Source organism: Hippocampus comes, unplaced genomic scaffold, assembly GCF_001891065.2.
Source record: "Hippocampus comes isolate QL1 unplaced genomic scaffold, H_comes_QL1_v1.1 scaffold117, whole genome shotgun sequence".
NCBI lineage: Eukaryota > Metazoa > Chordata > Actinopteri > Syngnathiformes > Syngnathidae > Hippocampus > Hippocampus comes.
Genome location: NW_017805225.1, coordinates 776,340 through 793,046, shown reverse-complemented (window position 1 = coordinate 793,046; position 16,707 = coordinate 776,340). Strand labels below are relative to the sequence as shown.

General features: G+C 47.4%; 1 protein-coding gene across 5 annotated transcripts in view; it reads right to left on the bottom strand.

Annotated features, from left to right (window-relative positions):
- chd7 (chromodomain helicase DNA binding protein 7) overlaps positions 1-16,707 on the bottom strand; it is a 58,126-nt gene that overhangs the window by 30,592 nt on the left and 10,827 nt on the right. For 2 of the 5 annotated variants that reach the window (XM_019869309.1, XM_019869314.1), the window contains exons 2-4: positions 12,210-13,721; positions 11,725-12,053; positions 6,265-6,719 (exon numbers count right to left, since the gene is read on the bottom strand). In XM_019869309.1, coding sequence (XP_019724868.1) covers positions 6,265-6,719; positions 11,725-12,053; positions 12,210-13,626 — 2,201 coding nt within the window. In that variant the 5' untranslated portion in view covers positions 13,627-13,721. Of the gene's footprint in view, positions 1-6,264; positions 6,720-11,724; positions 12,054-12,209; positions 13,723-16,707 lie in introns of those variants that run through there. The other 3 variants (XM_019869310.1, XM_019869311.1, XM_019869315.1) reach the window with 2 other exon arrangements.

The following is a 16,707-nucleotide window of genomic DNA, read 5'->3' as shown; positions in this document are numbered from 1 at the left end:
ACACACACTATACAGCAAGTCCAGAGGACACTCATGTACCATGCACTTCGGCACGTGCGCAAGCAGCACTGCCCACATTCAAAATCAGTTGTCGCAGAAGAGGGACAAAAGAATACAAAAGCGAATTGGCTTCGGTGCCCATTGGAACTTTTCCTCAATACGATTCAGAACTGCAAAAGAAACTTGACATATGTCCACTGGAAAGCACATGACTGTCGTTCCACCAATCGGTCAAATCTCAGAAACGTCAGCTCTTGGCCAGGAGGTGTCACAGTTCAACTAAACGGTTGCAAAAATAAGTTAAAATAGACTGGCATGGTGGCAGGTGACCACAAAGTATCCGCCCTGATAGGCTTCAATTGTTTGCAATTGAGCGCGTGTAGGATACGTGTGTAGACTACGAACGGATTCCAGGAGTAAATGAAACGAAACTGTTTACGTACAGTTATATGATGTTGAATGACATGGAGTCTATTGAAAGCAAGTCGAGTGTCACATTTTTGCATTTTACGTCAAGACCTGGGGTATAAAGACTTGAAATCAGAACTGGGCGCCAAGAGAACTGCACGCACTGAGTTTCATCATCCGAGCGGATTCAGATGACATACTGTATCTCCCTAAACTGTTTACGTACAGTTATATGATGTTGAATGACATGGAGTCTATTGAAAGCAAGTCGAGTGTCACATTTTTGCATTTTACGTCAAGACCTGGGGTATAAAGACTTGAAATCAGAACCGGGCGCCAAGAGAACTGCACGCACTGAGTTTCATCATCCGAGCGGATTCAGATGACATACTGTATCTCCCAGCCTGCCCTTCTGCATCACAGCATGGAGGTGCATCTCTCTCCCTCCCTCCCTCCGTCCGTCCCTCCACGAGGCCCTCCCGCTTGCTAGCTCACTCACTCCCTTGCTGTCCCTGGGGCCCTTCTCCTTTCATCCCCACGCCAAGAGCAATAACCATCTCCGTGGTAACGGCTGGTCATGTGACCTGCACCTGTTCCTCTGGCTGGTTGCCACACGCTGGAGCCATCTGGCCACACACTCCAGGCACACGCATGCACTTCTCAACTTGGCTGCTTCCCTCTCGCCCTCCTCCGCGGTCTCGCTTCCCCAACTTCCTCAGACATCACCCAATCACATTTGGTCTTCCGTGAAAATGTCTTTCGCTCTTGGCTTCCCGCTTAAAACGCAAATACGTGTTTTGTGAGCCTGGGCTCCCAAGTGTTCGTCTGCTAATTAGAAGAACGCATTTCCCAGAAAGAAATACCTTTCGGTAAACACCTAAACAAAAATAAAAACTTGACATACTAAAATTATGATCTTGTCTCGTTTTGTCACAAATGTACTTCGTGTGAAATGATGGCTTGAACACAAAGCTGATGTATTCGCAGGGAACCATGACTTATTCTGTTGTACGATTGGCAAGGGATGGAGGTTGGTTGTGCCTTTGCCATTTATCACACATTAAGATGACTGATTTTTCTAAGAGTCAACGCATACCGAACCTATAACTATAAATCCACCTACAATGATGTTGACGCCGCACGTAGGATCATAACGTTTACATTTGAAGGCGTTTTCATTATTCCAGAGGGCTTCATTTTTAGTAGTTATTTGACACCTTTGTTTTGCTGCCCTTGGTTCCTCGCCACTGTTAGCCCGATTGGAAGTAAGCCTCAAGTCATTAGCTTTTGGCACACTCATCTGCAAACTCGGATGGCTCATGAGTGAGTGCCACGTCACTCGGACCACCGGCAGAAGGACGCCGCGTCTGTGACGTGTTTTCAAACTATTTAGTATTTTTGCTTGTCCTCAACCTGTTTGACCAATGTGACCGATTATGATGATGATTATTATTTATTTATTTTTAATATCCGCAGCAATCAGTGGTAAGGGTTTAACGAGGCAGCATTCGGCGACTTGCGTCGCAAATTAAGGACAATCCGTAGTAGTTGGCCGCACTGTTTTTCTTAACGTGAGGAGCCAAATACGAAATCACAATTAAATTTCGATTAATTGCCCGGTCCCAGGTTTTGTACTTTTGTGACAAATCAATAACAACGCCACGTCTTTCCGCCCTTCTGACCCTATCATCTCCATGAACATCCATGGGCTGACAGCATTCACCAATCCTGACCATCTCAGGAGTGCAGTGCATAAAGCCAAAATTTTCCTTGCAAATTAGGGGAGGGGAATGAAGGCCTGCCCGGAATTGTAGTAAAATGTGGGGCTGGACACAAGAGCTATTGGGAGGGGTGGACACACATCCATCCATGGACATACACACACATCTCTCTCTGTCTATGGATGGAAAGATAGACAGACAGACAGATAGACAGATACACACACACACACACACACTCACACACACACACACACACACACACACACACACACACACACACACACACACCAAAGTGCCAGAATGTGTGTTCGGGTGGGTATACTGCAAACAAAATCCCCACCGCGCACACATGCACACACATGTGCACGCACACACATGTACACAGGGAGGGAAGGGCGTGGCAGCTTAGAGCTGGGTTATTTATAGTTGCACTTCCTGAGACAAGTAGACAGAGTGGCGGTGCGAGCGAACAGGATGGAGAGAGAAGGTCAAAGGAGCGAAGTGAGCTGACTTGGCAAAGTAAAACACCCGATTCTCTGTCAGTTTGCAACAAGAGGCTTGAAGCACCCACAGTTGAATTTTCCAGGATAAGAGTCACAATATTGGTTGTAAAAGTTAAGTGACTGTGATTTATTTCTTACAACAATATATTGATCTACAAACGTGAATTGTGTTGACCAGTGATTCCCAACCAGGGTGCCATGACACCCTGGTGTGACATGAGGGCGCATCATTGGGGCCGACAACCGACTGAAACACGGCTGGCCTGTCTCATGTGTTTGTTCGTGGGGCTGAATACAAGCAAGGTTGCTTCCATTAAGCCATTTTAACATTTAAATGAAAACTAATTGACGATAAATGCAGCGGCACAGTGTAAGATTGGCTACCGCGTCGGCCGCACAGTGCAGAGGTGCAGGGTTCGATTCCAGGCCTTGGCCTTCCTGCATGAAATGTGCATGTTCTTCTCCATGCCTACAAGAATTTTCTCCGGGTATTCCGGTTTCCTCCCACATTCCAAAGACATCCAAGGCTGATCGGTTGAATGCTCTAAATCAGGGGTCCCCAACCACCGGACGTGGACGGTCATTTGGTGCCGGGCCACACAGAAAGAATAAATAACTTACATTCCTTCCGTTTTATTCATTTCGGAATCTGAAAGATATTTTATTTTGAAAAAGCACCGGATTCTCTGTTATATCAGTCTACAGTATGTCACTCTTGACGCAGGTGAATGCGCGCTTCTCAGTCACGTGATAGGTTAGCGCATAAAAAAACAAACGCCTTTGAAAAGTTTTTTTCGGGAAGGGGAAAAGGCCCAGCTAGGAGACAGAAGAGGAGTCTACGACTTTCAAGAAAGAGAAGGCTACATTTAATAGACAGTATCAGGAGTCCTATTTCAAATATGGCTTTATCTCAATGGGAGATTCACACTCACCAAGCGTACTCTGCATAATAAGCGGCGATGGTGAGTCGTATTTTTCATGCACTTTTTATTTGCGGCGTATCTTATTTTGAAGGCACGCTTAAACGTTACCATAGCGACCAGAGAACGTTGCGGCCAGATAGGACGTTCCTCGTGTCATGATTCGTGTTTATTATTATGTTTTGAAAATACCACACTTTTCATGCAGGTCATATCTTATTATATTGTTGTATCTATCCGGTCCCTGAAAATATTGTCTGACATGAAACCGCCCCGGTGGGGAAAAAATGTTGGGAACCTCCGCTCTAAATTGTCCCTTGCCGTGATTGTGAGCGCGAATGGTCGTTCGACGATGTATGCCCTGTGTTTGGCCGACTGTCCGAAGACAGCTGGGGTAGGCTCCAGCACGCCCGAGACCCCGTGAGGATAAAGGGATTGGGAAATGGATGGCTGATTAATTAATGGACTGGCGGACCGAAATACACCAAGAGAAGCGATGAGCGAAGCACAGTGAAAATAACATGAGAGACTGACCATCACAGTTTGGTTCGGCTTGAAAAAATGATGAGCGATGATGGGTGATGAATGGCGGACTGGCAAAATGTAAAATTGCCCACCTCTGTTGATAGCAAAACTGTCCAACTTTTAAAAAATCCATTCAATGAAACAATGATATGATATTGAGGGAAGACGCTCTCTAAAATAGGATCGTGGCAACAGAAGGAGAAAGGAGAAGAGATAAAGGTGACAGTCAAATTGACTGGCTCAAAAGATGAATCAAAGAATGATGGTTGGGTGGTGTTGGTTCACCATTTTAGAGTAGCAGTGAGTGGCCGGCAGCCATTATTATGCTAAATTAACCTGGGAGCTGCTGTCCGCCACTCAAAATGGAGGAAAGCCTGAAAACAGATAAGAGCGAGTTTACCAACACACACACACACACACACACACACACACACACACACACACACACACACACACACATGCTCGATCATTCACTCACTCACTCCACTCTTCCTCCCCCACATTTCCTCTGCCCACACTGATCTGTGGCTGTGGAGTGATCAGCCGCATGGCCTTCATTATCATTAGACGCCATTTTCTGCCACAAAGAGAGAGGTGGGGGGGGGGTCCCTCCCCCAATACACATACAAAAAACGCCTGCCCCCTCATCGCCTCGGTAGCAACCGACCCTGCCGCATCACAAACCCCCCCTCACCCGGTCGCCCCCTCCCCCACTGTCTTCAACAGTGGCCGATGCATGCATTCGCATAAGCCCACCTCCCCCCCAGCATTGACCCTTGCTTGCAGCTTTGGCCCTCCCTCTTTCTTAGGATAAACGGGCCGGTAAGGAAGGAGAAAAAGAAGGGAGTGAGACTGAAGTCTGAGAAAGGAGAGAGAGAGAGAGTGAGAGAAAAAGGGGGGCTGTCCTGGCATTCCTCCGTCCAATAAAGTTTCCGCCTTCACAATGAAACCACCTTTGAATTTAACATACAAACATTCTCAACTGCGCTCTTGCACGTGTTCTCCGACGCAAAAAGTTGGCAAGTGCACGTCACATGAAGACACTGGACTGCATGTGCGAGTGTCAGTGTCAGAGGAGTCACGCTTATCTCGAAAAACAAAACAACAGCATTCCATTAAAGACTGACTGGGTTTTAAACTCATTGCAATGCCCTCTTGTGATGCTTCCAGCATTCACAAATTGTGCGGAGCCATTCGACTTTACATTGATCTGATCGAGCGTATCGAACTCGCTTGCATTTTAGGCAAAAATTAATGATCAAATGCAATGTTATAATTTGCGCAAACTGTCAATGACATCACTGATCGGACGCCGCGAAATTAGAACACTCCGGATGGTTCGGTGCTGTCATAGTGTACATGTGAGCCCGGATGCTAATCTATTTTTAGCCTCGTCTCGTGTCGTGGGAGCAGAAAGCGTTGGCGCTGGGAGGCTGAAGCTCCGAAAAAACTAAAAGAAATGATTTAAAATACCTCTCACTGTTATACGCTTCAACGAACTAGCGTATTATGAGAACAGTAAAAACACACATGCCGTAAAGTGTAATGGCGATTGTTATTCGATGATGAATTAAGTTTTCGTAAGCACGCGGTTGTTGTCTGAGCATTATTGGACACAATAATCTGGTGATGAAGGTTCACATTGTGTCGCTGCGCTGGTTCCTAGCCGCTGATATGAATCTATTGAGGCTAGCGGCAATCAGGGCAAACCACCAATGCGCATGTTCCATGAAAAACAGGGGATTCAACCTCCTCAGCCCCCCTAAAAAAATTGCCTAATTGGTGAATCCACGTGCGAAAGGCCAATTACGCAGGGGTCCACTAAAGGACACACACACTGCCTCCACGTGTCAAATTTTACGTATGCAAATCTAACATTTTTTTCCTACTGACTGCTGTGCATACAATAAAGCGCAGCAAAAAAATCTACTAAATCTGATCATGGTTTTAACCCTGTTGATCATAAACTGGGACAAAACGGGACTGGTCGATCACTGAAAAGCCTACATGTCAAACCGTTTTACGGATGGAGTCCTAGGCATCTGTTGTTCTAAAAGTAACTTCATCGGATGCTTTCCAAACAAATCAGTGTCATGAAATGGTCAATGATTCATGTGGGACCAACTTTTCCTGTCCTTGTGCGTCCACGTTCGCAAATAACCACTTAGCCAGTAATGCCGTTCCTACCTGGACTTTTTGGGCATCTTGGCCTTGGGTGTGGAGTTCTTGACTTTCTTCTCCTTGGGTTCTTTGGGAGTCTTGGGGGTCTTGGGTGTTTTAGGCATTTTGGGGGTCTTGGGCTCTTTGGCCTCAGTGCCCTCAGCCTTATCCTTTGGTTTCTTTTTCCGTTTTTTCTTCTCAACAGCTGGCGAAGTTCCATCTCCAATTCCTGGGCCGGCACCCTGCTCACACCCTGTTGAAGGAAGTCCGGACTTGATGTCTTCCTCTACTTTTGTCATGCTCTTTTTTCTTTCCTCTTCTCCATCTTCTACTTTAGTTTTCTTTTTCTTCTTCTTTTTTGGCTTGGTCTCTTGGTCATTGGGCCGTTCCGTGCTGACAGGCTGTCTGGTGTCGCCAGTGCTGCCAGTCGGTCGATCGGAAACTATCACGGAGGCATCGGCAGATGGGTCCAACGAGGAATGCTGAAAGGACCAAAGAGAAATATGGCAGTTAATCTTAAACGAGTTCCCCAAAAATAAACAAGTGCATTGGTTTCTTTATGTAAAAAACAAACAAACAAACAAACAAACAAAAACAGGACATCAAGAAGCAACTCGCCATGATTCAATGCATGTAATGTCACCAGAACGCAAAGCAAATCAAACCTGTTTTAACATAATAATCCAACTTAACCCGCCAAGTATCTACATATGGCACCAAAAGTAACAAAAATTGGCTTTGTTATATTTCTTTGCAACGGTCCAGTATAAGATGAATTATAAATTTGTATGTGAAATGGATTTGAGGGATGAACTAAGTACAGTATGTGGGTGCTTATGCGTTTTTCTTTTGCAGGATTAACCGTCCCCAAAAAAATTGCAGCTCAAAATTACAGAGTCGCAAGTTATTGATTAGTAAAACTGTTCTTCAAAAAAATAAAAAAAGCAAAGGTTATTTTGAGCCTTGCTAGAGTCACACGTGAAGTCACATGGGTGCTGCTTACTCCCGGGTGCCATAAATTTTCTGCCTCTCTTCGGCAGCAACATTCTATCTAACCTTAGCAAACAAACTGGCTGACACCTCATTTTTCCTTTTTCGCACTCCTGCAATTTCAATCCGCTTTCCCTCTCAGTACGCCACCTCCTCCTTATTGCTCCAATATATGCTTTCTGTGAAAGGAAACTGGTTACCAGCTGTTGAGAGCCACTCCAGCTGCCTCTCCCCCTCCCTCTCTTCCAATGCTCCCTCCTCCTTTCTTTCTTCCTCCAGCTGCTCAGGGTCCCAGTAGCAGATGGGAAATCAGGCATCATGACACGAATAAATTATCTCCATACTTCAAAAAGTCACAGGGAGGAAGAATCTGTGTGCGTTTGCGAGTATGCATGTCATTCGAGCAGTGGAGATTTTGCTCCCGAGTGTTTGTATGTCATAGAGGAAAGGGGGGAAAAAAAACAAGAAAACCAACATTGCGTTGTCTAAATACGTTGAGGGATGTGTGAGCAACAGCAAATTTAACTAGTAAAATGCCAGAGAAGCAGCTCGACACATACAAACCACAGCTTGGGTGTGCTTCATATGGAGGATGGGGAGGTGCTATCACTCCCTAGTCCGCTCGCATCAGGCGGAAGCTAATGCACAGAGACATGTCACACCCAAGCACTGCAAGGTCTCACAACACACGAAACAGGGCGCACAAACACCTGCTGACACACGTCAATAGAGCCACCTCGACAAAATGGGGGCGAGAGGGATGAGCAGGGGACAACAGAAATAGAGAAAGGAACAGAGATATTTGGGGTCAATAGCGCTTCCAAGCTGCGTGTTCAAGAAAACCACCTTCAAAAGAAGAGGTGACAAGCTGACTGTGATTTATTTGAATAGAGAGCTTCTTTCAAACAAATGAATCTAAACAACCGGTGGAAATGTTGACACAGAGAGAAGAGCATTCCGTTTTAACTCTCGCAGAGGTATAAGAGAGGAAGAAAGGAGTCGATCGGCGGGGGGCATCCCTTTCTCCATCTATCCATCCAACTATAACCTAACTCCAATTTAGCAAAGCTGAAATGTTGGTGTCTGCACAAGCAGTGCACAATTCCTAAGGGCGGAGAGCCACTGAATCACCTTTCAGGAGGTCTCAAAATATCAAAGTCCCTCTTTCCAGTTCCACTTAGATCAAGTGCCGGTCGTAATGGTCCATTTTTGTCAGGGATGTTATGCCCTTAGTAGGGCTACCCAATGCAAAAGAAGTTCCAGGTAAGGAACCGGTTCAAGCACAGGTCCAAGCCTCCGATGATAAAGATAGATTTTGGAAGATGTTTTCCCTCCCTTGGAGACGAGCTGCTCTGGCCCCCATCTGGAGCTAAGGCTAGGACCTGAGCCTTGATGGAGACTACCTGCAAGGGCTTGACCGGACATAACTGGAAGATGTAACTTGGGTTTCCCGTCCCATGAACTCGACCACATGTGGGAATGGGGAAAAACACTCCTCCGCCTCCCCGGTAAGGCCAATTCAGACGTCAAACCTAGGATTCTAAATCAAAAATCTGATGGTTTTCAGACTTCTACAGAGCGGTTGTATTTGTGAATGACATTAGTTTTGTGATTGGGTGATCAAGGACGGGAGTGGGAACTTCTGCCTACATAAGCAACGGCTTTCCGTGTCTGCCTTGGACCACGGAGGGACTGGTTTTCAGTGGACAGCAATGCTTTATGCATGTCGCCATTGATGGTTATGCAACCCAAGAAAAATCACAACACAGATCCATCCATTTGTCCGTGCCAAGACCGATTACCAATCTCAACGGCACTGTGACAAACCAAAATGTGCTGGAGATCTTATTGGAAAGGTGAGTTTCAAACACAACTGTGGCCAAAGGCATTGACTTCCCACCATTCTGGAGAAGTGATGCCATGTCAGTCCATAGCGCACATAGGACAAGCAAGTGACAGAATGGGGACATTATTTGCACCAATGTGTTGAATTGTGTTACGGGGCCTTTGCTTGACATCACTGATGAATTTATTTTGAAATAGGTCTGTTAATTTCGCCAAAATTGGTCTCCATTTTTGCATTCAAATCCACTCAAAAAAGGACATTCGAGAGCCATTTCCTCGAAGCTGCAGAGACGGACGGGGTGAGTTCGATGGTACAGCAGCTTGCTGACGGGACTCATAAGCGGGGGAGGGGTGAGATAGGCATGTTATATGTCAACTGGAGTGCCGCACGCAACAGCGCGTGCACGTGCGTGTGATGTAGAAAAAAAGGTCACGGCAGAGTACGCTGCCAGAGCTGTGACCTTGAGCAGCTGACGAAAGCACATGTGCATTTGGGTGTGGGTGCGTATAGATACGTGTGTGTAATAACTATGATTAGTGAACAGATGGAGCACAGACTACGAGACATACCGTAATCGCAAGTGACTGACCGGTCTGTGTGTGCATGCAGACTGCAGTGCTTGTGTGTTTTTCAAACAAGTGCATCACACGAATCACTAATAGCTGTGTGCAACTAGAGTGAAGCAAACACGCACACGCGGTAAAAGGATTCCACCACCAGGCTACATCCTATCTCCCCAGGCACATTTGCCATTTCATTCCAGACCTCACCGTGGTGTGTGTGTGTGTGTGTGTGTGTGTGTGTGTGTGTGTGCGGACATCTGAGTGACTGTGTTGATGGGAAGCTGTGGGTGCTGCAGGCAGCTAGACTGGGGATGGCGCATGCAGTACGCAGAGGTGAGAAGCAGTGTTCACCAGCCAAACTAGCATCTAGGTCAGGAGAGCTGGATAAATTGAGTGCGACGACTTAAAATGTCAGCCACAAAACACAGGTCAAAAAGGCTAGAGGTAGGGCGGGTGATGGTATGGGAAGAGTGGAAAGCAGTGTGAATGAGAATGCAGAGGGAAGCGGATTGGATCTCGGCATGCGAGACCACAGGGCTGCCATTGTGTGTGAATGGGTCCGTGGAGAAAGGAGGCTTTGAGCGACTAAACAAGCTAACGGAACAAGAGGGCACCACGAGCAGCAGCAGCATTGGTGCATAAATCACGACCAGAAAACATGGATGTCATCAGTGAACACTGCAACCACATTGCCATCGACTCGTCAGGCGTCGTTGCATTCTCCTCTGTAAGGGGTGCCCAAGGCTTGCTGGTAAACTGATCATTTGAATCAGGTGTCATGGAGGAGGGAAACATGGTGTGTGTGTGTGTGTGTGTGTGTGTGTGTGTGTGTGTGTGTGTGTGTGTGTGTGTGTGTGTGCGGACATCTGAGTGACTGTGTTGATGGGAAGCTGTGGGTGCTGCAGGCAGCTAGACTGGGGATGGCGCATGCAGTACGCAGAGGTGAGAAGCAGTGTTCACCAGCCAAACTAGCATCTAGGTCAGGAGAGCTGGATAAATTGAGTGCGACGACTTAAAATGTCAGCCACAAAACACAGGTCAAAAAGGCTAGAGGTAGGGCGGGTGATGGTATGGGAAGAGTGGAAAGCAGTGTGAATGAGAATGCAGAGGGAAGCGGATTGGATCTCGGCATGCGAGACCACAGGGCTGCCATTGTGTGTGAATGGGTCCGTGGAGAAAGGAGGCTTTGAGCGACTAAACAAGCTAACGGAACAAGAGGGCACCACGAGCAGCAGCAGCATTGGTGCATAAATCACGACCAGAAAACATGGATGTCATCAGTGAACACTGCAACCACATTGCCATCGACTCGTCAGGCGTCGTTGCATTCTCCTCTGTAAGGGGTGCCCAAGGCTTGCTGGTAAACTGATCATTTGAATCAGGTGTCATGGAGGAGGGAAACATGGAAAACAGGCTGGATAGCCACTCTCCAGGACCGGACTTGGGTAATGCTCTCCTATGGAATCGAGTTTGGATGCCATCTCCAGAGGTCCTTGCTCGCCTCCCCCCTTCCCCCACATCCTTCCTCTTAAGAGGCGGTCATGGGCTTCTTTTCTTCCTCACCCTCTCATTCTTAAACTATCTCTCTGAACATCTGGCCACACAACAATGATGAAAAGAAATAAATAAGACTGGGAAAGAGACCCGCAGAGAGAGCGGAAAGAGAGGAGACAGGGAGGAGGTAGAGACAGGAAGGGAGGTTTCCTCTAAAGAGGCGAGGGTGAAGAGGGAGCAAGGGGGAGGAGCAATTATGCTGGTGGTGCCGATGTACATGCGCGGTAGCTTGTGTGTGCGTGTTGGAGGAAAATAAAAATCAATTTCTCCCACACACATACATACATACATACATAGAAGCCCAACCACAGATGGCCGAGAGCGGACACAAAAGAGCAGAAACACACACCAATATGAAGAAATAAATACAGGGCTTCACTGAAGAGTGCCCAGTGTGCCGCTGCGTTCACAAATGTCATGTACAAAGTACACAAACATGACAAAGTTTCCTTGCATTCTAGACACAGAAATCCCCCCCCCCCCAAAAAAAACAAAACATTGACTAAGCAATGAAAGCATTTGACTAAGACTCACCTGTATATTAGGCACTTTCTGAGGGGTGGTAGGGGGTGAGGAAAGTGGATGGGAGGCAGAAGGTTGCGGTGTCCAATGGTGGGAAGACTGGCTGGGGGGAGGGGGTGTGCTCTGCACAGGGTAGGGGGACAGGTGAGTGTGCTGCGTCTGAACGTTTTGGGTGGGCGGCAATAAACCGTGGTTCAGGGGCAGGGCTCCGTGCTGACTGACAGATGGACCTTGGAAACCGCCAGGAGAAGGCTGCATGGGCTGGCCACTTCTAGAGGCTTGTTGCTGGGAATGGAGGAGATGCTGATCTCCCCCTTGGCCGACTGGTGCCTCATGATGCCCTAAAAACAGAGGCAGGACAATCAGTGAAGCCCAACGTTACCGTAGCACAACGTGGAAAGAAACAATGTTGGGGGAGAGACAACCAGATATCGACAGAGCCTTAAAAAAAAAAAAAAATCCTGAATAAGGTACTGACAGTGAATGATTTCGTTTACCTTGTTGTGTCTGGAGCGGAGGGCGATTTGGGACAATTTGAGGACAACGCTGCGGTCCCATGCCAGAATACATCTGCCCTGCATTGGAGGCTATACTGTGGGGTGGCTGGTGTTGGTGTGCAGCAGACAGTGACGTTTGGGGAGGTCTCTGAGGATGTGCGATAGAATTTGGTGGAGACTGCAGGGCTGTGTACCCCGTCACCTCTGTGGGAACAACGAGTCCTGCACTCGGGGGCCTGACCTGTTGGGGAGGTGGGGTGGGGGTTCCCAAAACCCGCATGGGGGACATTGATGAGGGAGAGGGGTAGGATCCCTGAGCTGGGGGTGCAAGATGGGACTGGGGTTGATTGGGGGGCTGGGAGTGGCTAAGGCGGTGCATAGGCTGGCCCTGTTGCCCTGCCGGCTGTGGCTGCAGTGGGACAGAATGTGTCTGGTGGGATGGCCCGGGAGGGTATCGCTGTCCGGGTTGCCCAGAAGCTGCGCCTGATCCCTGGTTAAACCTTTGGCCGAGCTGCCCGGGTCCCAGAGCAGGGCTGGCGTTGCTGCTGACAGCGGCATTCGCACCCTGGCCAACTCCAGAACCCATGGCACCATACTGGGCCTGATAACTAGGGTATTGCCCACCCCCAAACCCAGCCATACCTTGCTGATGTTGATGAGGATGCGCAGGCTGTCGTGAGGGAGAATGTGGGAATCTTGGTGTGTGGCTCATATTGGGGTAACCTTGGCTTTGGGGCTGTGGGTGTCTTATTTGACCCCCCACCATTCCAACATGTCCCATGTAGTGAGACGGGTCTTGAGTTGGTTGGTGAGCCATGCTCTGTGGTGGGTAATGTTGGTTTATACGAGATGCGTTGGATGTGGGTTGGCCCTGCATGCCGCCGTAGCTGCTTTGAGACATTTGGAACGCCCCAATCTGGTTGGGGCCACTCCCTGCTTGCGCTGCTGGCTGTTGATATGGTGATCTGCTTTGATGCTGTTGTCCCCAAACACCAGCGCCACCCCCAGAATCACCTGGGTAACCATGATGGGTATTACTTGAATTTGCGGGGTTGTTGTGGTAGTGGGAAGCCATGCCATTCATAGTTGCGTTGACATTTGGTGGCCCCTGGCTCGGACCATTCTGAGACATCATTCTTCCTGCGGGAGCGCCGGCCTGTTCATAGCTTGCGTAGGAGCTGTGGTCGTACATTTGGCCCAATTTAGGCTGTGCTGGTCCAGTACCGAGGAGCATCCCCTGGTGGTAAGCCCTGTTTCCCTGGTGTTCGTGGTTGAGCGGGGGATTAGTCTGTCGGGGTAGAGTGCTGGATTGGCCTGGGGTTGGCTGCTGAGGAAAGCAGTCTCCTAAACCATCCAATCCATCGGAGAACAGCCCTGCATCATCCCCAAATAAACTCAACATCCCTGGGTCCGCCATGCTGGGGTGGGCCCCCACAGAAGGGACGTGTTTGTGCAGGAAAGCCCTTTGCAGCCAACTGCTATCTTGCTATTCCATGGTCCTCTTTAAAGGTTCCTGACAAGAAATAGAGAGGAGGGCGGGGGGCACAATTTTAGGGCAAGATAGCACTAGCCAATGTGCAGTCAATGCAAACACAGAGCACATGGTTGCTGAATAACTAAACTGAAGCCTACAGCTTAGGAGTGGAACGGTTCACTAAATCCGCAGTTTGGTTTGCATCTCAATTTTGCGGTCACAGTTTTTCATTCGGTGCAGTCAGACTTTTGTTCGGTAAAAAGTGAAAACAAAACAAAAAATGAACATGAAGGATTGAATGATTCAACGTTCTTTTTGTTGTTACATATCTTTATTAATCAGAAACATATCTTTGCTCTTCTTTCCGTCCCAGCGGCACAAAGTGATTGGCGGAAAAATTAAATGCTCTTCCAATGCATGGCAAAGGTGACATTAACCGGAGTTGGCTACAAGTTACAAGAACGTCTCCAGTCATAGTCTTCAAGTTTCAGGCAAGTGTCAATTAAGTTACTGTGTGAAAAAGAAATCAAACAAGTCACCAAAAAAACCAAAGTTATTTTGTTCAGGCAAGACGAGATTGAGACAGTCGGACAGAGAGAGAGAACCAGAGACATAGATAGATGGACAGAATGATGGAAAGATGGACAGATAGATAGCAAGCTAGCTAGCTCGGGGGCACACCACATACAGCGAGAAGTCGGGCCAAAACATTGATTATTCCTGATTTGAGATCGGACCAGCCCAAAGGTCCATCCAAATGGTCAAGATCAGTCTGAACACACTACACATAGCAAGAATATCTGTTAAGATGATCATTTTGAGCCATTAGTGGATTGGAACCAGGCTTTAGTCCATCAGCCTAGGGAAAGACAATCTCGCTTTAGAGAACATCTTGTGCCTTGTTCTTCACCATTTTCAGCCCACTTTGGCACACTCCAAGTCCTATCTGGCAAAGTTCACACCAACATGTGGACAGTTTGGCAACGGCGCCCAGCTGTCACTGTCAAAGGAATTAGGTGACCGGTCAGTGTGCCGCATTAGATGCGAAAGCTCATCAAAGGATGAGAGGCCTTCAGCAGACCACCTTCTCCTCACTGTCAGACAATCATCCGGATGCATGTGTTGAGGAGTCAAGAGCAGTACGATCCCATACTGGGTCAGTGACTATGACCCCCGGGGTTCCGGTTACCGCTTAGGCGAGGGTCAGTTAACTTCGGGTGGCCCGACAGTGGCCCCGGGCCGCCATTAGTGTAGAATATGAGCTTGATTTTCAGTTAACCAATTCATTTGAGAGGAGGGGAGTGACAGATCAACAGTACAGGTAAATTGACATCCACCAGTCAGATGAATGTCTCATATGTCTGAAATTTGGTCAACGCTGCCTTTTCTTGCAGAGTCTACCAACAGCTTTCATGTGTGATGACACTCGCATGACACTCTTGAGTTAAGCGTGACCTAAATGGTGCGCCTGAAACTTTTTGTTGCAGACAATTTAATCATCTTAAATAAGAGGGAATTTATGAATATTTTTTTGCGGATACCCAGTTTAAAGCTTGACTTTGCAGTGGGGCTACCAAGAATTTTTCGACAAGTCATGACTCTGTCAACAGCTAATTTAATACCGCCTATTTTGTTATTTTTGGGGACGCTTTGTTTTCCCTCGCCAAATTGCAGCATCCCTTGCTGCTCTGGCTGGCTGTCGCTGTGGAATTTCATAGAAATTCACACTAATGTTTCTAGAGATTAAAAGATTTCCTGCTATGCACAGTTTGAAGTATAAAATGTTGATTATTTAAAATTAAAACCAATAGGCCATTCATTAATGTGCTTTTTTTGTCTTCTGTATCTTTAACCCAGTAAACAAAGACCTCATTGTCAATAGAACATTCAGTTTGACACCCAAATACAGTCGAACCTGGAATTTAGCGCGTCCGTCAGGTCCGCACGTTAAAATTACGTCATTGCATCAACCGCACCTCTCCGCGCAGTGTCCACATTTTCCGCACCGGGCAGGTCCTGCACCTCCAAAAATGTTAGAACCCACGCAGATGGTCCATGTGAAAACACATGGCGGAAGAGAAAACGCTGTTGTCTATTTCCTGATTCTTTTTCATTTATTTTCATGATGCATGTACACTGCTCACCCCAAACTGTTGATTTTATATTTTTGTTCTTGATTGTGAAGTGTCCTTGAGTGTTTTGACAGGCACTCATAAATAAAATGTATTATTGTTATTATTGAGGGGGAAAAAAGTTCAACTGTTTCCTACCTCTGTTGTGAAGAGCTGTTCATATGCCATAAATGCGCTTCACTGCCTCCTAGGGTCTGGGAGAATATTCACAACAGCCACAGTATAAAAAGACCGCAAGAGTTATGTTGGCCGACTCCACGCGTCTCATTTCCGGGTGGAACATGCGTCAAGCACAGACATGGGCAAACTACGGCCCGCGGGCCGGATCCGGCCCGTTGGTCTTTTTAATCCGGCCCGCCGAAGGTTGGTACAGTACACAATTAAGGTTCGATGTAAATTATTGCATTCATTTCATTTGGACTTGTAATACAGGCATTTAAACGCCAGGTGGCGCAGTTACTTGAAGTCGCAGAGCACAAGGAGGGAGGGGGAGACGATACGGAAGCCCGGAGTAGCACTAACTCAAGTAAGTCGCGCTCGATACGACGAAATAGATGTATCCCCACCGCTATTTTCTGTCATTGGATCCAAAACGGCGACATGCAAGCGACTCTTTGTTGCAGTGAGTTTTACTGGAATTGCGAACATTTTTACATCCTTTATTAGAGCATGGCATCCAAACAAAGAGGAGCGGTAATGGCCGCGGAAGAGAAAATGTAGTGTATCTCATTAAACAAAGTAGGTTACGAAGTACGAAACATTCAGGAGACGCTTGGAGTCTGGAAGACTCAAATCTACGAGACTTTGTAAAACGAGGAAGCGATTCTTGCTCAGTCCGATTCGGGCTATTTCCATGCTCAGAGTGGATTGCTTGCGGCTCCGCAGACAGTCC